Source organism: Protopterus annectens, chromosome 6.part1 (genome assembly GCF_019279795.1).
Source record: "Protopterus annectens isolate FY-2018-M chromosome 6.part1, PAN1.0, whole genome shotgun sequence".
NCBI classification, from domain to species: Eukaryota; Metazoa; Chordata; order Ceratodontiformes; family Protopteridae; genus Protopterus; species Protopterus annectens.
This window is the reverse complement of record NC_056738.1, coordinates 414,947,159-414,971,436: the sequence shown is the minus strand read 5'-3', so window position 1 is coordinate 414,971,436 and position 24,278 is coordinate 414,947,159. Positions and strand designations below refer to the sequence as shown.

General features: G+C 42.4%; 1 protein-coding gene across 2 annotated transcripts in view; it reads right to left on the bottom strand.

Moving 5' to 3' along the window:
• SPDYC (speedy/RINGO cell cycle regulator family member C) overlaps positions 1-24,278 on the bottom strand; it is a 688,680-nt gene that overhangs the window by 128,010 nt on the left and 536,392 nt on the right. For both annotated transcript variants that reach the window (XM_044075843.1, XM_044075844.1), the window contains exon 5: positions 3,519-3,690. In XM_044075843.1, the coding sequence (XP_043931778.1) occupies positions 3,519-3,690 (172 nt within the window). The remainder of the gene's footprint in view (positions 1-3,518; positions 3,691-24,278) is intronic.

Genomic DNA, 24,278 nt, shown 5'->3' with positions numbered 1-24,278 from the left:
TGCCAAACATACAAAGCTATATCAAACCCAGAGCTATTGGACATGCTCCACTTAAAGAAATCCCAATCCCTATGAGCTACAAACTGTAGGGACCTAAACCTGGTCACAAACAGAACATGCTGGACGGATAGATTCCTGTCCCAGAGACTTCCCATACTCTGGAAAAGACTACCTATGTCAAACAGAGCCCCTCATTAGCACTCCAAGAAAAATCTTGATTGGATGGGAAATAGGAAATTCACCCCTAAGATCAGGTCTGTGGCTCCGCTCGACAGGGGCACAGGAAAATAATTTTCTTGGGTGGCGAAAGCCAGGGTACCTTTTTGGCTAGGCTTATATAGGCCCTAGGGCCAATAGCCTAGTACCTACATACGAACCTATGTAGCAAAGTAGTCAGTTTAATTTGGAAACTCAAAATCCTCTAAAGCTAGCTATGAAAACAGAATTGCAGCAGACAGTAAAGACAACCACAAGGCCTTCTATAGTTATGTAAATATCAACGGCAATACCCAGATTTGCTCCGAGCTACTGCACAATGGTACCCCCTATACCAAGCCAACTGATATTGCCACTATACTGGCAGACAGATTCAGTGCCAATTTTACCCTTCTCCCCAAAGGACCAATCACAATACCAGCAGATTGCCAGGCACCCAGTATTACTGCTGCAAAGGTTAAAACATCACTGTCCAAGGTAAAGAATACAACATTTATGGGACCTGACAACATCCCTGGCTATGTTCTATATGAACTACAGAGTAAACTGGCACCTCACTTGTGTGCCCTGTTCAATTACAGCCTCACCTCAGACTTTGGCCCTACCGAATAGCATACTGCTATAGTCTTCAGTCAGAGATAGGCAAGGTGGTTCATGCAACCTACCTTGATCGGGTCAAGGCCTTTGGTACCATTCCCACTCAAGAATCATAGAAAAACTCACTAAGCTAGACAACCCCTATATCACTAGATGGGTTGCAAACTGGCTCACAGATGGAACCCACAGTGTGAAAGTAGCTGACTCGCAAGTCAAACTGCCAACCAGTCACTAGTGGAGTCCCCACAGGGTTCATTCCTTGGTCCTCTCCTGTCAGGCATCTACTTTTCTGAAGTCCAGGCCAACAATAAGGGACTCTGGCTGACAAAGTTTGCAGATGATTGCAAGTTGGGAGATATTAACTCCAAGTGATGTTGACATCCTACAGAAAAGGCCTCACTGAGACAGACTGGTGTCAGAACCATGGCCTTAAGCTCAATCCCAAAAAATGTAATTCCCTTTGGGAAAAACCTGGTTAACATTGACAGCAACTTGTCTTGACCACCACACTGCCACTGTGGTCAGAAAGTCCTATGCGGCACATCTCATTACTAAGGGGCTTGCATCCAGGAATAAAGAGGTCATTGTCTCCCTCTACTCTCATTAGGCCAATCAAAGTACAATGCCCCATTTGGCATGTACCTCACTAGACACCAGCAACAACTGGAGACACCGCAAAAGTACCTCACAAGAAGGATCTTAGGCCTTAAACACTTGTCCTATATGGACAGATTAAAAAAACTCCAACTATTCTCTGACTCATATCACCTACTTAGAGGCGAGCTGCTTGACTTGCAAAGCCATGTCTGATCCAGCTCAGTTAGAACTGCTACATCTAAAGAAATCTCAATCCCTGCACACCACACTCTCCAGAGACCTCAACCTCATTACCACAATCAACAGAACATGCTGGTTGGACAGGTTCATAACCCAGAGACTGCCCATACTATGGAACAGACTTCCCATACATGTCAGAGCACCTCAATAGCCCTCTTCAAGAGGAATCTTGATGAGTGGATGAGAAATAGAAAATTCACCCCAGGGATCACTCCAGTGGCTCTACTCGACAGAGGCACTGAGAACTAAGGTCGGATGGCATGATGTCAGGGTAATCCTATGGGCTAGGCTTATAAAGGCTCCAGGACCATTAGCTTAGTACACCTATGAACCTATGAGTGGATTAGGTTCAATACTGTAACCTGGACAAAGACTAAGAGGCCCAGAAAGATGAGGTTATGACCAGTTTCTTGGTGTGAAATAGTTTTTAGTGCTACCTTATCTGCTGCTTTGTTAGATTTGTGGTCTGTTGTAATTTAGTATGGGTTCTGGGTACAGTCCAGGCTTTCCATGCTCCGTCTCGGGTTCATTTCTGTATTCCTAGATAGTTAACCAGAGTGTAGATTAACATTTGACCTTTTTCTTCATGACTGGGGTTTGGGTCTTGAGGGTGAAGGGAAACAAGCCATTAAATAGGGTGAGTAGTTTAACGATAGATATTTCAGGCTAGTCCAGTTAATATTTTTGAAGTCCTGGTAAATGTTTTGCTTAGGAAACAAGTAAGATTTCTTAACAGACTGTAATGGTATTGCCTGTGGATGTTGGTTTGGAAACCCAACTACAAACGGTGAGAAGATTGACACTCTTCCCCAGTGTCCTTAGTGACAAAAGAAGCAACATTTTGGGGGGAGGGGGCAGAAGTAAGGAACCAGTCTAAGACTTAGATTTGTTGCCTCTACAGTTATTTAAGTGAATTCATATAGCTATACAAGATGTGTTGAGCTACTACGGTTTATTAGCGCCAATCTATATGTACATCTCCCACGATGACAGATTGCTGGATATCTTCCAACATCTCTCAAAGTGTATATGGCAATAATTAAAAGTTTCCTGTGACTACTGTGTTGTAATTAAAGGATTTCTGCATCAAACAGAGGGAAGGAGAAAGTTTTATATTTTTTAAAGATAGCTTTCTAATGTACAGTACACAATTTAACCAGCAAGCGTCTGTCCCACAACCTGAATGAAACCAAATTTAAATACTAACAAATGTATTTGGAGTTTATGAGGAACAACCTTGAGCAGACATATTCCAAATGTCTAGAGTGGATACAGAAAGGATCTAGGCAAAATTTGGTAAAGAGTTGAAGCACCACCTACTTGCAGGACAAGGCTAACTTTTAAATACTGGGAACCAATACGTAAACAGAGGTGAATGGAGAAGTACAGTGGAGAAGCATTCTTCAGAAACTAAGGTGGCATATAACTGGCTACAAGGCTATGGACTGAACAGACAGCTTTCTAATGTAACCCAGTAGACCATGAAAGTCAAAGTAATTTGTTTCATATCTCTGAAGTAGTTGAAGAATCTGGCAAGTCTACAAAAGTACTTAACTGCTCCACTGCCTAGCTTCTACAGATGGGTGGGTGTGTGTGTGTGTGCGTGTGTGTGTGTGTGTGTGTGTGTGTGTGGGTGTGTGTGTTGGGCTGCATAGTTCTGCCAGCATGTAAACTCAATCCAGAACTAAAGCATACTGATGGGAAAACTTATTCCCAGTTGTTAGTTTAACAGTACCAACACTTTCTGAAGCAGGAAATAAAAGCAACAAAGTAAAAACTTCAAACATAAGCTACAGCACACCTGAAGACCTATCAGAAAGTCTAAATGTCTGGAAGACAGATTGTATTTGAAACTAACAGCATCTCACCTCTTCGCAGCAGTGTCTACTGACAACTGCTCTGTAGTTCATTCTGGCCCAGAGGTCAATTCTCAGTTTGAGAAATCGTGGGTAGGAATCCTTCCACTTCTCTCCCAGAGCCCATGGAAAAATCTCATACTTGTACTCTTCTTCATCTTCTTCCATATCATTTGCCAGGTAACTTTACAAAAAAATTAAAATTCGAATGAGAACACCAAAACCACAAATTAACCTAGCTGAAGCATATTTTTATGTACTCAAATGTAACCAACATATGTATGTCAAAAATCTAGCATTGGGAAGCAACTTTTTAAAGACTGCAACCACAACCACAACTTTTATTCCAGCAAGATAATGTGCAAAGAAACAGAGGTAATTGGGGGAAGGATCAAAATGGCCATGACCCAAGGTTCCACGTAACAATTCTACAAAAATAATTTGGCTCACAAAGAACTAGCAACAGGACACAAGCATAAAATTTCTATAGGGTTACCAATAAAATGCATGCAAGAAAAATTAAGCTGGAGAAAGCGATTTACATAAATACAGGTGGATCGCACTACTACAGGCCTGCCAGCAACTGAAGAGCCCAATGCTAAGGTAAATGCTTACATAACTAATTCAATTAGTTACCCACACTAATCAAGCACAACTAGAGCTACAACCCAAAGTAACCCAAGCACCTCCTACCAGCTCATTAATATTAATACCAAATATGGCTCTATCTTCAGTCTTCCACATTTGGAAACAAACCTGGACTATAAAATCAAGTGCTGCAAAATGAGGTTTCACAAGAAATGTTTTGTGCATTTAAACTTTAAAGATGGTGCTCACTTACAACTGGTCAACATAAGGAAGCTGCTGTGGAGGGTGCATTAGCTGGAAAGTCAAGTTGCACTTACCCCATTAAAAAAAGTTATGTACTCACCATAACGTTCCATGTATGTAGTCTATCTCGCCCATCATTCTTACATATGGGTTCGGAGCCGATCCTCTGCTCCAACTCGGCCAATTACAAAACTTGAAGTCTCAGTTGGCTCGTGGCTAGGTAGGACACCTTCAGGATCCACGACCAGCCTCAGCTAAAATTAAAGAAATCCATGGGACTGAACAGTAGCTGGTAGATCAGACATGGACAATGGGTACTGAGGGCCGGACTGGTACAGAGTTTCACTAGAAACACAGAAGGGAAGGATTCATGGGTAGACATGCTGAAATGGCGGCAAGGTGTACCTTGCTGAAAAGGCCAGCAACTCAAAACATTTAAGCACCAGTGGTACATGGTCACTGAAGGGACTCGTCTAGGCACCAACTAGATACTTTTCTATTTGCCAGTACAAGGTTTCCTTGCAGTTTTTTTGCCCTCTGCTGCACATCCTCAGGGGAGAGTTGCCTGAAAATAATCTAATTGATCCTCCAGGCAGATGTTTTGAGTGTTGGTTATCAAACTCTACCCCCATGCTGTCAGAGTAGGTTCAGTTTCTGAGGGAGCTTGTGTAATTGTCATTGCTCAGTTCTATAAGGGAGAACCCAACACTGCCTGGGCCAAGAGGGTCATCACAATGATCTTTAGCAAATTCTTCTGAATCTTCAGAATTGCCCTGGATATCCACAGAAAGGGTGGAAAGGCAAATACATTCCTAACCACAGGAAAGGATGAAAAAGCAGGTTTTCCAGGTTTGCAAGGAGTTCTGGGGATAATTTGGCCAGCTGTCTTAAAAGGAGGCAAACAGATCTTAGTGTTCCCCCAAACTGATTAATTCCTTGAAGACCTTCTCACTCAATTTCCATTTGTAAGGGTCTGTCTTGCCCCTAATCGGTTTATTAGCTATGGTTTTCTCTGAGGTGTAAAATGTTTGGAGGACCAAGGAGTGCTGGAGCCATGTCCTAAGCCATTATAGCCACCCTGCAAAATAGTACAGCCTGGTGCCCTCTTGTTTCTTTATATACCACATTGTTGTGGTGTTGTATAATCACATGAAGTTGTCCTGGTACTACAGATGGAGATTTTTAAGGCAAGGATCTCAGCCAGCACCTAACACTGATGTGCTTTGATTTGTCTCAAATATCCATTACAGTTCCCTTTTTACCAAAGCCCAAAACTGGAATGAAATTCCAGAGGATGCAAGTGTTTGGTTCATGTTTTTGGACCCACTGAATTTCCCCATCATGTGTAATCTAGAAACCACTGAAACTCTCTCCATAACCTGGCAAGAGGAATTAGAAGCCATGAACACCAGGATCTAAAGACCAAGGCTGTTCAAGTTTTAACATGAAACTGCACTCACTGGAAGCAGTCCTTACCGTGGAAGCAGCAAACATTTGTGCAATCGGAGACCTGCTTCAAGGGTGAGGACAGCATCCCAGCCATACCAGGTTACACCTCCTTCCACACATTGACCACAAACTGAAGGCATGAAAAGCTAAAGGAGGCAGTTTATCAATAATCATTAAAGATATATTCATCTCCAAATTGGTTAAGCAGTGCAATTCCTGAAAGTACTTCAGGTGCAATTAACTGTTGATAGGACACCTACTCAAGTCATTGCCAGGTACAGGACCCCCACCATGAATCAGGACACCCACTATTTGGATCTATTTAAGTATCCAAACACCATGGTTTTGGGTGACTACCCACCCATCCACTGACTGGGTAAATTAGTCGTGCTCAAACTCACTTGCCCAAAAGGATCCTTGACTTCGTTAATTCCAAGGCCCTCAATCAGCTGGTTGACACCTCCACAAGGGGTGCCAGCATCCTGGATCTAGTGCTTATCAATATGGATGCCACTGTAGCATCCCCACTGTGACATTTCCCCTGGTGAGATCTGACCACAAATCGGTCTCAAACCATCGCACCTGCCACCCCCGCCCCCCCAAAGCAGCAACTAAACTTCTCCAAAGCAGATTATAACCCTTATGGGATGGTAAGAATAGCTTCAGTGCACCTCCCCCCCTCAGATGGAACTGGCAATTATGCAGAGCTCTACACCATTGCTTTATACAAACACCGGTATAACTGCATCGGCTCGGACATACCTGATGGGGCCAAAACAAGCTCAAGGAAAAGCAAACATGCCTGGTGAACAATTGCTATTAACAGGGTTTACAATAAGAGGAAGAAATTGCTGTCCAACAGTAAGAGTGAGCCTTAAACTGGAAATGCTCTCTCATCAGCTTACAAGCAAATAAGACTTCTTGTGAAGTCCTCCAATGCAAACTACGAATCCAAATTAGCTTCCTCAACTAACAACCATAAGGTGTTCTTTAGTTACATTTGCAAATTAAAAGGAAAGGCCCAGATTTGTGCCGAACTGGTAGTCAAATGATACCACATACACTGAGCCTGTGGACACAGCTAACCTGTTGGCTGACAGGTTGCGAAAACATCACTCACCTGTCTATGCCACATGCACCCCATGACATCCCTACCACCTGTCCCCTCTACCCTGCATCTCTAAAAAGCAGGTCGTAAACACCCTAAGGCTAAAAACACAGCATCTGTGGGACCTAACATCCCACTACTGGGTACTCTTCAGTCTAAGCATTGGCTTCATTCCAGCTGAATGGAAAATAGCCAGTTACTCCCTTGCACAAAGGTGGTGCTTCCACTGACCCTGGGAAATATAGACCCATTAGCCTGACTAGCCTCATTTGCAAGGCCATGGAGCAAATCATTATGGACCTCAAAGATGTAGGTAATCTCCAAACACTTGACCCTACTCGGTCTGGATTTGTCAAAGGGAGATCACGCCTGTTAAACCTGGTGAACTTCAAGACAGTCACTAAGGCCCTGGACAAAGGGATATATGTGTATACAGCCTACTTAAACTCAGTCAAGGCTTTTGACACTATCCCCTACTCAGGCAGCACAAACTCATCCAGCTAGGTATCAACCCTTATATAATTAGATGGGTCACCAACTGGCTCAGTGATAGAACCCATATAGTCAAAATGGGGGAATCCACTTACAACAGCAGACCTGTAACCAGTGGTATTCCACTGGGATCTCTGTTTGGAATCTTTCTCCCAAGTACAAGCAAAAACTAAACATCTGTGGTGGACCGTTTGCTGATGACTGCAAGCAGTCCTAGAATCTCCAAAATGTCAACATCCTACAACAGGGCATTACAAACTGGATTGGTGTCAAAGCCATGGCCTTAAACTCAATGCAAAGAATCATTATCCCTTTCAGTAAGAGTGATGCTCCTGCCAACTACCACATCAATAGCAACACCTTATGTAAACATTCAGTGGTGAGAGACTTTAGCACAAGTAGACAACAACCTTACCTTTGATCATCATGTCCCCACAGTGGTAAGAGCGCTCTATATATTGCTCATTCATACAGGCAGTGTCTCCAGAAAAAAAAATTGTAACCTCCCTGTACTCTTCCCTCATCAGGCCAATAACTGAGTACATCCCTTTTGATATGCACCTTTCTAAGCAACTGCAGCAATTGGAAACCACAAAGGTTCCTCATAAGAAAAATTCAAAGTCTTCAGCATATGTCCTACACGATCGTCTGAAATCACTTTATTCTGTTTCATACAGACTACTTAAAAGCGAACTCTGCCTTGCATTCAAGGCAATCTCTGACCCCACTTTACTGAAAATGCTGCACAACTAAGTGAAATGGTACACTAGTTACTCGCTCTAAAGACCTTAACGTGGTATGTGACTCAATAAAACCTGCTGGAGGGACAGATTTGTCTCCCAGAGGTTAGCCACACTTTGGAACAGGCTCCCACTTCATGTCAGAGCACCTCATTGGCCCTCTTCAAACAATCTGACTGGATGGGTAACTAAATTCACACTGGGGTTCCACACATGTCCCTCTTGGACAGGGGCAACAGGTGTTGACTGTGGAAATAAGGGTAGAACTTGACTAGGCTTGTAAGGGACTAGCGTTGCCACCTTTTCAAATGCCCAAAGTGGGACATGTCTGGTACAAATGTCACATTTTGCAGAGCAAAACATACCCATGGCCAGCACCAAGGAGAGAACTTCACTTTGCCTAAATAAAAGCTTAATCTTGTAGCATTTTAGTTATTTATTCTGTTTCTTATAACATTTAGGCGTTTCAGATACAGAATAACTGTTTTATGCAACTATTACATAAAATATAGGAAATAATTTTGTCCAAAAATCTCAGGACACTTGCCATTTTTTAAATTTTTTTGCAGGACACAACTGCCCAAAGAGGGATTGTCCCTCGCAAAGTGGGACAGGTGGTAACCCTATAAGGGACCCAGGGCCATTAGCCTAGTAACTTCCTATGATCCCATGCGGAGGAAAGTTAACAGAAAAATCCACCTTCCCCAAGGTCAAAAACACTCAAGTCATAAAACAGCCCAGGAAGATAACCCTGTGTGATGGAGTCAAGGAGATTTCTTAACATTCATTCAAAATTTTAGATTGTTTACATCTGGGGAAGATCAAAGTCATCTAAATGAAATACATGTATGCCATTAATTGTCTGCAAGGCATTGTAACTGAAGCTAGACACTTTGTAAACACCACGAGCTGTAAATACCCAAAAGATAATGCATCATACTGAATGCGACTCAAAGTATGACATTTCCTAAAGCCTTTGGAAATGAGAATGCAATATGCTCCTTCTATATCTAATGTTACAAAAACACTTCCTTGGAGAATGACTTGACATTTGACATTTCACATCTTAAATTAGTACTTTCACACAGACTTAGGGAGGAAAAGACCTAGAACTGGTCTCCAAGAACACTTTCTTTGGTACCAGAAACATTTGGGAATAGACTCCTTTGCCCATGTGATTTAATGGCACCAGTTCTAGCACTCCTAAGGGGTAGTGCCAAAGAGGTTGACCGGAACTACCCTGAATGCAGGCATTTGCATCTAGTGCACTTCTGGCAACAGATTGTTTCCAGTCTTGGGGAATGTGCAAGCCAGTTTCTGGGACAGAGGATCAGGAGGAGAAAGCAGGCAAGTCATTGTGTATTAGTGTCCCTTTTTAGGAAGAGATCCTTTGTTCCCCACTTCTGATATTTTCGATTCCCTGCTTTGCTTGAGGGGGCAGGGATTGTTCGGTTTCTTAGAAGATATGAGAATCTGGGAGATTTGTAAAAATGTCTGCCTGAAAAACCTTTGAAGCTCCTTTTTTAAAATTCTCTCATAGTTTTGAGTACCACTGTAGCAAACAACCCAATCAAAACCTTATCTAAAGCAGAACAGAAAAGTTTAGACTTGCACCACATCAGAAACTTCTACATACTGAGCCATATCTGCAACACTGTAGCATTGGCCCCTAGACAGCATCTGCACAATCCCACCAATGCAAGTAGACACACTTACTTGAGAAATGTTAGAAACAATGGAATTCTAATTTGCACCACCATCAAGAGGAACAGTGAACTGCCTGTAAAAACAAATCTACAAACAAACCTGATAACTAAATGCCAAAGGGAATGAATTCTGTTACCAAATCTATCAAGCATCTTTCTTTTTGTCCAGGAGGTGATGTATTGAGTCTATTTCCAGTTGAAGATTTGGATATGGTTGCTGGGTCTGACCTGATTTTGGTCCCCTCCCTAGAAGCTCTCGACCCTAGAGAATGCTGATGTCTGCATGGTCACAAACACGTGGCTTAAAGCCCCAGACAGCACAACAGTGCAAGGTTACAATACCTTCCATACATTTAGACCAGCTACTTCACAGGCAGGGAATAAAAGGTGGAGGTGTCCATTTGCATCAAAAATATATTTCAAAGTTGGTCAAACAGGACAATACACTTGAGCTGCTCAGTGTTCAAATCATCATAGGTAAAAATCCAATACCACTACCTTGCAAACTACAGGTCCCCCTCTATGACCCAGGAAACCCATACCATGTATTTAAACTTATTAGAAACCCTAACCATCCAACCAAATACCATATTCATGGGTGACTATTTACCCACCATTAAATCGGGAATCCTATACAACAAACGTACATGCACAGATTCCTGGATTTTGTAAGCAAACACTCCCTGGACCAGATATAGTCAATACACCGACCAAGGTTGTAACCAGACTGGATCTGGTCCTCAGTATGGGAGACTGCTGCACACCTACTGTAATATCTTTCCTGGTAAGGGCAGACCACGAAATGGTTTCATTTGAAGTAAAAAAAAAACATTGATACAGAGCTAACCCAGGAATATTCAGGAACTATTCCAAGACTAACCCGATATTAAGTGAGAACCTGGCAAAATTTCAAGCCCCAAAAACCCTGAGAACACTTCTGCCTATGCAGCACTGCTCACAGAAACACTGTACAAGCATGTTAATAGCTACAGGGAGGCAGCGTTATCCACCAGGAAGTACAGAACTCTAAAACAAACCACCCTGGTGGAATCACAAAATCAATTAGATGTATAACAGGAGGGAAAAAATCATGGCAAAAATTAGGAGATGCAGCACCCAGCAGGATAAAAACACTCTCAAACTCAGAGGACAAATAGTCTACCAAAGCCAAATCTGAGGTAAGTTTGGCCTCCTAGGCCAAGTGTGAAGGCTGCCAGCCTAGCCAGATAGAATTTTATAGATAATTCTGTAATCTGCAAATATTAATGCAAACCACAGGCTGCTTGTTTTAAATTGTAAAAATAGTGTTACCTGTGGAACTGGAAAAAATGCAACAGTGCACTCTGCTGTAAGGAAGCAAAGTCAAGCATTTCATGACCATCTGATATTTAAAGTTGGCTCTGGACAGTCTAGATGAAGACATTCTTTCTATTGTTTTAACCAAGAGTTAAATTGCTAGATTTAAACATGCAAATGTATTTTTATTGGTCTGCTTCCTGACCAGCTGCAAGATAACAAAAGGAGATGTTAAGAATGTAAATGTAGTTTGTTAGCCTGGGAACCCAGGGAAGTGTGAAGAATGATGTAATGGGAACCAGGAATGCAATTTTAAAAACAGAGAATCAGAGCATCAAGCATTTTTGCTAGACCATCCAACTCATCAGCATTCTGCCTGTGTTCTATATGCAAGTTTATCTTAGACTTGTAATTTCTCTTAGAAATAGCTAGAAACTAGAAAGATTAGACAGTTTTCCTGTGATGTCAGAACTGTACTATTGAATTAATTTCTCTGTGATCTCTGAACTCTAACACACTGTAGTAAGTATTGTCATGTGTTTTTATTATTAAATATTTTAAAACTTTTCAACTGTGGCTTTTTTGTGTAGAGATGAGTTGAGCTCCAAGAGTGCACTGCATGTATATAGGGATCCTGTACCAAGTCACTCTAATAAGCCTTGACTGTTTAGTTATACTACCAATTAGATCATATTGTACAGTAATAGCTGGACACCCTTTTAAGGGCCTTCGAGTAGCTGATAAATATTAGCTATGTGGTGGCAGTGATTTTTACTGTATAGACTGGGTAAAAGGGGCACAGCTGGAGAACTTGTGCCAGCCTTCCCCAGGAGTGAGTGGTTTTATAAACTTCCCAAAGTGTGTCGGCTACTTTGGCAGGGACATGAAGCACTGGTTGGACAGAGGGTGTTTGAAGTTTGTTTGCCCAGCTGACAAAGATCTGGACCCTATAACTGTGCCAGTGAGGAATCTTACTGGGGACCTGGAGAGCAAGGGAGCGACCAGCCTGGGCTGACTGATGTGTGCTCTTAAGGGAAATTGCACTTAACTGTTTGCATCTGAATCCTTTCTTCCTATGAGATGCCCCTCACTGGTGTTGGTGAGGATTGAACTCCTTGATTACTGGGCATGGGTGTCACACCAAGGATGACCACAAAGCATTCTTTAGCCATGTCAACCTCAAAGGCAATACACAATTGTGTGCAGAGTTCATTGTAAATGGAACCACCTATTCTGAGCCAGAAGATATAGCAAACCTCCTGGCTGATAAATTCAGCTCCAATTTTACTCCTCTCTCCCCCTCAACATTCCCTCGGGAAATATCAAATAGTACTCCCCCTATCACTAGGTGAACAGGTCCTTAATGCTCTAACACCAAGAACACTGCATCAATGAGCCCAGACAATATCCCAGGATGCCTTCTAAACAGCATGAAATATGACCTATCAGGGCCTCAGGAATTACTATTTAACTGCAACCTCCAAACAGGCTTTGTGCCTCATGAATGGAGAAAGCCAACAATCATCCATTTGCACACAGGTGGGCCATCTACAGACCCTGGAAACTACAGACCCACAGGTCTCGATAGTCTATGTAAAGCCATGGAAAGAATAATGGAGATTATCAAATATATAGCAAACCTCCAGACACTGGACACAACCGATTTTGGTTTTGTCAAGGGCAGATCATACCTAGTCAACCTGGTGGACTTCTTTGAGGTGGTCACCAAAACAATGGATGAGGGCAAAACCGTTCACACTGCCTACCTTGACCTGGCCAAGGCATTTGACAATACCCCATTCGGGCACTGAAACTCAAGTGGCTAGGTACAAACCTGTATATCACCTGGTGGATAGCCAACTGGCTCACAGACAGGACCCAGGAAGTTAGAATTGATGAGTCCACCTCTACAAAGGAAGGCAGTCACAAGTGGAGTCCCTCAGGGATCAGTCCTTGGTCTGCTCCTTTTTGACATTTACTTCTCAGAAGTAAAGGCCAATGTTCGTGGTCTCTGGCTGATCATTTGTAGACGATTGCAAATTAGGAGCAGACACTGAATCTCACACTGAATGTTCTCCAGGAGGGGTAGGCAGACAAAACTGGTGTCAGAGCCATGGACTAAAACTAAATGCATATCATCCTTTGGAAAGTCATCCATCCCTGGTAACTATCATATTGACAACGCACCCCTTAGCGTTGACCCAGTAGTCAGGGACTTAGGGACACAGTAATCTAGCCTTTGATCATAAAGTGTCTACAATGGTGAGGAAATAATTCTATGTTGTGCAACTTATAACCAAAGGTATGGCATCCAAGTCCAAGGAAGTCCTTATTCTACTGTATTCGGCATTCATCAGACCCATAGTGTACAATGCCCCCTTTGGTATGTACCTAACTAGGCATATCCACCTGGAAGGTCCACAGTGGTTCCTCACTAAAATACAGGGCGCAAGTAATATGACCTATACAGACAGCCTCAAGGCCTTATCCCTGAATTCTGTCTCCTACAGGCTTCTGAAGGGGGATTTATGCCTGGCATACAGGGCATTGTCAGACCCCACTCTGATGGACCTACTGCATACCCAGAAAATAGTACCAATTACCCATTCTAAAGACTCTAACCTTCCCTTTGATATAATTAGGACCTGTTGGAGACAGAGGCATCTATCCCAGACACTACCCAGTCTACTGAAAAGGCTCCCTCATCCATGAGAAGCAGAGTTCCTGCCTAACCCAATTCAAGGGCAACTTAGACAATTGCATGGGAAACCAGAAATTCATCACTAGTTTTGCACCTACGTCTCTAAATCAAACAGGTAACTTGTAAATGATTCATCTCCCAGGCCCATGCTTACATTTATCAAGGGCATCAGAACTGTCAGATTTGGGATGCATGTCTAGGCTTAAAAAGGCCCTTGTCATCATTAGCCTAGTAAACAAACACTTATGAACCTATGTTACAGAAACTTTGTAAAGCCTGCCTTTTTGGGAGCTGAAGGTTCACCATCAGAATTTTTAGTCATTAAATACATCCTCCATGGCTTGTACAATAGGAAGTATGTGAGTGGAATCAGGCATATCTACTTGCAACATATTGCATCCCTTCAGTTCAAGGGAACATCCAACTGTTCCCCTAAAAACAGCTCCATCCTGGCAGTATGAGAAAATGAAAGTCTTCCATGGGAAATCAAATTTATGCCTGGGAATCTGCAGGAGAATCCCTGTCCCAGTCTACTTCAGAATCCTCAGACATGTTTTCCTCGTATCTATGGACATTCATTTTCAGGCAAGGCTTTAAGAGTGCCAAAATTACCAGCATATAACCTTGCCAAGATAAGAAAACCTTTTCTGACAGACATGTCTTCAGATGAACCACATTTACCCTTTTACCTTCTTTACAGGTTTGGAAGAAGGACTGAAGGCATTTCTACCCCTTCTAGAGATCTCTTGCAGCTAACAAACATCTCCTGGGTCAGTGTTACACTCCCTAAGTGATAGCGCTCAACTGTCCTGATCAGAGAAACAGAAAAGGAAGTTGCAGACCCCCTGTCTGAAGTAGCTGAAAAAAGCCAAAGGCAAGGAAGTGGTCTGAGGAATAACCAATTGCCACTGCATATTGACCCATCGCCTGAGGCAACTGAGTCACCAAGGGATCTTTAGCAAGTTTTTGCTTTCTTGGTACAGGAAATGGAAATGCTGGATCAGGATATGTAGCAATGATGTGAAAGAGGTCTCAAAAGTGGTATGCATTGCTGGAACAAGTTGGTCAAAAGGTAAGTTTAATGCTCACAAGCAGCACACTTGCACTCTTGTACAGTTCTCAAACAAAACTGCAGAAAACATTTTCAAAATTCATTCTAAACAGAAAAAATGACAGGTACATAGTGTACACAAGCACTAGCATACTCCATAACAGTCCCTGCCCCTCGCACTTAATGCTTTTCAATAAGTTGCAGTTTATATTGGTACATTTTTCTGCAAAAATAATGCCCCCCCCCCCGACAGGAAACTTCCAATACTGGAAAAAATGGTTTCTTAAACCGAAAATACCGTTAAAAGCTTGGTTTTAGTTTTGAATACCAATATTTTATGTGAAAAGGTTCCCACTGGGTATGTATTTGCCAAAAAACAAGCCGCAACAGCTCAGAATTGCTACTCCATACATAGTCTGCATGAGCAACTTGTTCTCTTCCCTACTGCAACTAAGCTATAAAGGCATAAATGAACAGTCCATAAGGCCGTCACCCCATGGAATGAGTGGGCTGACTGGGTACTGAAAGAAGTCACTGGGACACGCCTAAAATAGGTAAAAGCTCAGATTATGCAAGTCCATCTTGAAGCACGTGAAAGTTTAACAGCAACATGCGACTGATTTGGCAATACAGCATAAAGCAGAGTCTTCACATATGTAGAAATCTGGCAAAGTTATAGAACAAGAGTATGCCATTTACAAATATGTCAAGACAGTACAAGACATCAGATACCAACTAACTGGTTGCAGGAAACAATCCTGTGGACAATTTGAATATATTCACCTACATAGCTGGCAAACCAGACTGCTTAAACAGCAGTTAACATTTCTACTTGCCTCAGTTTAGAAGCTACAACTGGCTAGCTCATTTTTTAGGATATTCCTGTATCAAAGGTTGGTGCATAACCACCAGAACTAAATCTTGTATTACAATGTACTACAGACTGCCTAGCTTCCCTTTCAGTAAAGTCCCCTCAGTCTTAAGATGCATTTCAGAAAATTACAAATAAAATTAGCTGATTAAAGGTCTATACAGATCCACTAATTCTGACACGAATCACCATGTGCTCAAATTACTCTTTGTAGCATGCAGCTGTTTTTAGCTGCATGATGCTCAGCATACTATACTAGCCTTATACATCTACTATAAACAAACTAAACTGCCCCAGTACACAATGTCATCACCCCTGCCACCCCATTTTCTGCAAGGGGTCAGGGGATCATGTCAACTGTTGCCATCTCATGATTCAATGCCTCTCCTACCTTCAACAGTCATGCCTGTTGCAAGTTACACAATCCATCCACCTTTCTGCTGGGCACCCTCTTCCTGTCTGTACCAAATGATCTCCACCAGATTTTGCCTTTCTGCACATGCCCAAGCCACCATAATTGGACCTTCACTGCAACCAAAGCTACTCAGTCTTCTGCTCCGATGTCCTCATTTTGCTCCGATGTCCTCATTTTCTAGTCTGTCCCAGGTGCATCCTACCACCCACCTCAAACACTTCCATCTCAAATTACCTCTAGTTTGAACTGCTCTGCCTTTACTGTCCAGGTTTCTGTACTGTACAAAAGAACTGATTTCACCACCTTTTTGAACACCTTAATTGCTTCTTTGGCATTATATGAAAGCTATGTACTTACCATAATAGATCTGCATTCTCTTCTCTGATTCAACTTGTGGGTAGTCAAATCCGGTCTGATCTGACCTTTGCATCTAATACAAAAAGCTTTGTAGAGAGCTCAGACTCCTCCCTTACCCACAATTCCCCTCCTGCCTGAATTACCTCAGTTTGCTGACCAACCAAAAGATGTCACGGTAGAAAAGGACAAAAATACAACACTATGTAGTATAAAAGATCAAGAAATCTGATCTCAGGGAAGGAATACTCCTGCGTATGGCAGAGCCAAAAGATGTGCAAATTCTGCACTGCACATCTAACCTGTAGCAAGATACAAAGGTATGAGCAGTAGACCAAGTTGCTGCAGCACATCTCTGCTAAGAGCTCTTTTTGCAAAAGCCATTGAAGTTGCCATTGCTCTGGTAAAGGGTGTCTTAAGGCTATGACTGTAAAGACATACCTGAATCAAGAAACTGAAATGCAGTCTAACCATTTTGAGAGTTAAATGATGCACCTAGAGTTACTTCAGATCTAGTTTGCCGCTGCAACAGATCGGAGGTTCTTGCTAGCTTGGGCCAGTAAAAACATTCAAATATTTTTCAATTTATTGATGATTTTTTTCTAAACCATAGTTTTTAGATACTTAGTTAAGCTCTTACAGCTTTACTGTATAGTTTCCCTTCCCTTGGTGTGCACAGATTACTATTTGGCCTAGTTTTTTTAGGCCTAGTTTAGACTGTATTGTTTAGTGATCTCAGTCACTTAAATCTAAACTAGTAAGGAAATGTGTGCGTGCTTAGTGACCTTTTTGTCATAGCTTTAAAACAATTAGAGCTGAAGTTTCAATGTGTCAGCAGTAGTATATAATATTGTTTGCATTTAGATAGTGATTTTGTCGCACCTTTGATATCTGCTTAGTTTGTGTGACCTTTTAGCCCATAGTTTTAAACTGCTTGTGCCATTTATATTTAGCCTGTATTTTTAGGAAGGCTTGTTGTGATACCTGCTGCTGGGAGTGTTTTTTTTCAGCACACTAACACTGCTTGTTAGAAATGGCTGAACACCCTTCAAAAAAATGTCCTAAATGTGGGCAGAAAATGTCAGTCACTGACAGTCATGTAATCTGTGTTTATTGCTTAGGAGCATTACATCTACAAGAAAGCTACTCCATATGCCATTCCTTTTTCTTCTAGGGTTCTCCAGGAGAGAAAGAGGAAACTTATTGACAGGGGCTTACTGAAACCTTCTTTCCAGGAGGCTTTGAGTGACCAGGATGGATCCGGCAAGTCCTCAAAGGTCTTCCAAGATTTCTACTGAATAAAAGAAAATGAAAAAAGTCTTAGACATCTGCTCCACAGTCCTCGGAGCAGACTTGTCTTTTTGGAGCCGGTCCCCAGTTTTGGAACTGGTGTCTCATATACCAAAATCTCCACTTTTACAGTCGGTATCACCTTCGATCCATTCATCTGTCTTCTCTGTCTTCCATTAGCCTTTCCAATTTGGATAGTGTGGTGCAAAAGCTTTTACAGGCACCGGCCTTTGTTAAAATTTAATCTGCTCTGACTCTAGCGGCTTCGGAGCCGAAGACCCTTTTGCCAGCTACTCCTCCTCAGAGCCATACCGGTCCTTAGGAGCCAGAGGAGTCAGACTTGATCGTGGAGCTTTCGGAGCAAATGCCTGCTCCATTGTCTTCAGCTCAGTTTACTCAAACGTCCTCTGTGCCGATCGAGGAATCTAGGAGCAGACACTCTGGTTTGGTCCAGGGAGGATAGTTGGACTGACTTGCCTGTTTAGACTCTGCCTCTTAGGGCTTCAACTCGGACGAGCTCGGTTCCTACCTCTGGCTCAGGAGCCCACTGTCCCAGTGATGGGGGTATCGACAGTTTCCTCTGATCAGTCAAGTCCCTTCGCATCGGAGCAAAGGTGCCTTCGAAGCCATGAGGACAGTTACGTCTCCCAAGAACACCTCTGGTCTGGCTTCTTCCTCCCCTAAAAACATCAGTCTCTGCTTCACAGATACTTGCCAAGTGTAGAGACCCAGAGCCTCAGGAAGCCCATTTGGGTGGCCCTTGCTCTTCAGAGACCTCACCAGAAGCTCCCACTGATGAGGTTCCCAGAAGAGAGTAAGAGGACTCCCCACAGGAGTCCCTGACATCAGATACCAAACTTGGATGAATCAGTAGGGTCCCCACAGTCCCCCTCTGAGGATCTCATTTGCTGAGATACTAGAAATCCTTGGCAGAGGGGTGACTGGCAGTTCAACCTTAAGATGAGCTGGTTCCCCTGAAGGCTTTCGAGTCTCAGCCCTCCACCTCTTGGGTGTCACCGCCCTTCGATGAGCTTATGCAGCTGGTCTCACGAAAGGCATGGGGGTCTCCGGACACCATGGAAGCCCAATAAATTTATCTCTGCTCCCCAAGACTTATTTTTTCTGATCAGTTGATGCCATGGTGGTGGCAGCAGTCTCCAAAAAGGAAATTTCAGAAACTTCCTCTTCTATCCATCCTCCTAACAGAGATTCTAGGATCATGGATAGATACAGGAAGCACATTTGCAGTTCAGTGACTTTTGCACTGCGTTCACTCATGTAACCCATTTTACGAGACTGCAAAAAGATCTCCTTAAAAAGCTGGGAGATGCTCTTCAGGGTACTGTAGCTGCAGGAGCTTCAGATAAAGTTGACTCCCAGCTTGCTACCCTCAAGTCCATAATTAACTCATCCATTCGCCTCATTTTGTATGCAGCGGATGGAACAAGCAGGGCAGCGGATACAGGAATTGTTCTTAGGAGACATGCCTGGATGCGCTTGTGTTCCTTCACAGAGCCCATGTCTTCCTTTGTAAATACCCCCTATAGATGGCTCGACACTCTTCAGCCCCAAAGTTAAGGAAACTGACCAGGTGTGAGCAGGAAGGAGAGACAGTCAGGTGAGTCTTTTTCCACCCCTACCAGACGCTATCCCCAAGAGTCAAAGGAGAGGAAAGATGTGGTTCTGAAAAGCCCAAGTAACCTTTCAGGACACACGTGGTGAACCCTGCTCCAGGGGCAGAGGAGGGGGGCAATAATGGAAGACGCCGCCCTCGCAGCAGAGGGTATCCGCAAAACCAGGGCGACAGACTACTACTCTGGGAAGCCCTACCAGCGCTCCTGAAAGGAGGCCCGACTGTCCTACTCTGGAGGCAGTTGGGGGTCGCATTGTATCCAGACGCCTGGCTCAATATGACAAATGACAACTGGGTACAAAGTATTTCCACAGGATATTTCATTCCTTTCAACCACACCCCCTCCACTGACAAGAAAAATCCCGGACGTTCCACCCAGTTACAGGGAACAGGCAACAGTAGAGGTCCAAATTTTGCTAAGAAAGCCATCCAATCAGTCCCAGCAGATCAGACAGGATCCGGAACTTAAAGATTTTTTTAGTTCTAAAAAAGACAGGGGACCAGAGACCTATACTGGACCTTGCAGACTAAAATCTGTCAAGAAAGAAGTTTCGGACAGTCATGCTTCAGTCGATACTTCCCTTTTTAGGGGCTTGGATGTGCTCTGTACATCTCCAGGATGCGTACTACCACATAAAATGGCCAGAACATCCAGGGATCATCTGTACTTCCATCTGGGAGCCAATCATTACCAGTTTCAAGCCCTGCCCTTTGGTCTCACTAAAGCCCCCAGAGTGTTCACCAAATGCATGACAGTGGTCACAGCTCACCAGAGACATTTAGGATTCCAGGTGTTTACATACCTAGACGATTGGGTCCTCACCTCCACCACCAGGCATCAACTCATTCAAGCCAGGGACACCACTCTGCAGTCAGCTGGGCATTACAATAAACTCAAAAAATCGGCCTTGTCGCCATCACAACATACTGCTTTTAATCGGAGCAGAACTGGACACCACCACCACACAGACTTCCAGTAGAAAGTCTTCCTACTCAGTCAGCAGGTCTGCAATCAGATATCCAAAAACAAGGCTCCAGCATCAGAAGTTCTAAAATTGTTAGGCTTGATGGTAGCTGCAATTTTGGCCATGCTGCTGGGTCGCATGCACATGCGGATTCCGCAATGGCTGTTCACTCAGCTGTCTTACCAAGAGCTCCCTATGTCTCATCTTATACTAATCACGAACTCTTGCAAAAAGGATCTTCAGTTGTGGCTGACCTCTCCATGTCACAATAGGTCACCTTTTTTGTTCTACCCCACCAACGGCCACAGTGACCACAGACACTTCCCTGATAGGGTGGGGGAGCATTTTCAGGGAACGGCCCAAGGCACATGAATTGATCAAGAGACACCTGCATATCAATTTCCTAGAGATGAGAGCAGTACTTTTAGCGTTTTAGTACTTCCAGGACTCTCTTTCTCTGGGTACAGTTGCGATTCAGAGACACACGTCAGTGGTCTGGTACTTAAAGAACCAGGTCATAACCCCCTTGTCACAAGACCTTAAGAGTATGGCAGTTGGCTATATCCACCCAGCACTGTTAGCAATGCACATCCAGGGGAAATCAAATGCAATAGACAAGCTGAGCAGAGCAATTTTGTTGCCCCATGAGTGGTCCCTCAAGAAATAGGATATTCTGCAGGTGGGGCCAGCCTTGCTGCGACCTGCCAGTCACATGAACACGAAATGCAGACTCTACTTTGCCCTCCAGGTGAAACTCCAAGGGATGCACTCATTCACGACCCCCCCCCCCCCCCGAGTCTCCTCTGTGCATGCACACCAATCCCGTTGATACCCAAGGTACTACAGAAAGCAAAAGCCCTGGGAAGGACCATCATCGTAAAAATCCCCTCATTGGCCTCGTCAGATGTGGTTCCCCTTCCTTCAACTTCATCTTTTGGAGGACCCTTGGATTCTGGACCCAGTTCCAGAGCTTCTGATGCACTCGGTTGGGGGAACATCATTCCTCTCTGCAGTCCCTGAAGCTGACCGCTTGGCTGCTCCAATTCTCATCATAGCCAGGTTCCATAACCTTTCTAATGAGACAAAGCAAATTCTCGTATCCTTTCATAAATCCTCTACGAGGAAGCTATACCTTAGCAAATGGGAAAAATTTTCTATATGGGCCTCTCAAAACATTGATCCCTACCAAGCCCCTATGGCCTCCATAGTTTTTGACTAATTTTTAACAAAGGTGCTGCAGCAGCAAGAGTTACTCTTCAACTTGCTGGCATTCCTAATTTTCAACTTGGATTTGAAGGACTGAACAATGTCACAAACTATGCAAAGCCTTTATTAAAGGGACTTTTCATCTCAGACCACCTGTAAAGTCTCCCTATACCCCATGTAATATACATTTTATGCTTTCTCATATTATTCTTCCTCCATTCGAACCAGCCTCCTCATGTGACCTCCAATTTTTGTCTTGGTAGCTATCACTTTTGCCTGCAGAATGTCAGAGCTTCAAGAAAAAAAAGCCTGGAAGCACTGAACAGCTGCTAGATCTTTTATTTTTCTTCATCTGGTACCTCGGTTACTCAAGCCTTCTAATGAATAACTCAGTGCAGTTTAAGCAACCTTTTTATATCCCCTTAGTGTGTTAATACATTTAATTACATTCAATTAGTCCCAAATTCAATTAAAATAAACTACTTCCCAGACTGTACCCCCATGTCTAACAATAAAGCCCAAAAATCTCAAACATGCTGAACTTGCATTTATCTGCTTAAAGAACATTTTAGCATTCTTAAATTATCACTGCTTTATAATATATATTATATTCATTAAATAAGTTCATTAAATAAATTAATTTTAAATTATACTGTTAACATACATGTGACAATATTTCATTTCATTGCTTGTTTCTACCTACTTTGTAATAAATGTATATATTATATTCATTAAAGTTCATTAAATACATTTCACTATTTCAATACATATAACAATATTTCTTCCATGACTTATTTACATATGACTAATGTGTTATTGCACTTTTTTTACTTCTATTCATCAAATTAATTTGTATTCTTTTAATATTCTACTTATGTTATTGTGAGCTAAGTGCGACTCCTATACATCCCAATTTATTTCCAAATGTAACCCTCTGGGGAACAAAGTTCCTAAATTCACTATAATTTTTGTTTCTAACCTTAAGAGTCTACGTCTGAATTCATTTCCCCCCATATTTTGGCATCCAAAAGGTTGTGCTAGAACACTAAAAAAATAAGCCATCAGTGCTTCCATCATGGACAGTACAAAAATGTTGAGCCACTGGGCTCTCCATTCTCCTATTCCTCATCTAAATGTTCTAAAATTCTTAACTTGACCTTTTTTGTTGGTCCTACATACTACTTCCTGGGTGTGCATCCACACCTAATAATGTAGACCACCCCCACAGGAATCACATTTAAACTCATTTTTGATCCAAAATTTCTTCTCACTTATTGTCCAACCATCCACATTTTTTTTTTGCTGCATATTTACACACTCCACAGAGGAATGCCCCCAGTCTACTCCCCATTGTGCCCTGTGCTAGTTTCAATAATTCCTTTAAATTATTAAAGCGGCCATATGAAAATATAACTTTCTGGGAACAAATTCCCCACTACTTCATCCTTTTGAATCACTGGCCATAATAACTCTCAAAGTATTTCAGAAAAGGGAGAGAATTCGGTCACAAAAAACACTCTACATTATCCATTCCTCCTTTTTTTCTTTTAGACTTTTCTGGAAACCTTTGGAACTACTCAACATCTGTATTATCCACCTCTCCTCTGCGTTTGTTCAAAGCTCCCTGAATGTACCTCTCTGCATACTTTAAGTAATCTATTTTTCACCACAATGAATTATTTTTCTAAAACCCTATTGTCAGAGGTATTGGTCATAGTTCTCTTGAATTCCCTATATGGCAGAGATTTTAAGTGCAAGGGGTGTGCACTACTAGCCTCCAAAAAATTGTATGCAGCAGTTACTTTATGCAAAAGCCTGTAGTGCAAATCCCCATTAACATCTACATAGAATTCCACATCCAAAAATTGCATACTTCTATTAACTCTGCATGTGAATTCTAACCCAAATGAGTTCTGATTTAACATGCTTATAAATTCATCAAACTCGCATTGTTCACCCTTGCACACAAAAATCAAATCAATAAAACGTTTGAACATAACTACCTTGTTTCTAACAAACTGTTGGATAAATTAACATTTTCAAAAAAGGCCATGAACAAAATAGCATAAGAGGGGTCAAACACTGCCCCATTGCTGTCCCCTCTAATTGCAAACATTGCTCTTCAAAAATGTAGTTATGTGTCAAAGCATATTCCAAAGGTTGGCAAATGTAGCAGTTTTAGGGCCTTCCCCCCATAATTTTTAAGACTGCCTCCAAACCTTTTTCAATTTTAATATTCGTATGGAGAGACTTATCTACACAAGATAAGACTTCCACTTGATTTTATTAATGCACTCCAATATACGAGTATTCTTAATATACCACTAAATATATATTTACACAAGCAAAGGGGGAAAACTGGGTCATTCTGACCAAGAATGGCTAACAATATGGTATTTGATTTATCAGACATGGTTTATGAAAAATTGCATTCCAATCCAGTGAAGGAATTTAATGGTTTATTTGAATTACTGGAAAGGGGAGAAAGACTGGGATTTTTTGATCGAAAAAGATGTTGAAAAATTATATCTTAAGAATCTAAGGGATGCCAGTTTTTTTACAATTCCCAGGTTACATAAATCTATGACCAAACCTCCTGGAAGACAGAAGGTGGGGTCAGTTTTGCAGAACCTAGGCATCTTCTTGGATTCTCATTTAAAGGTC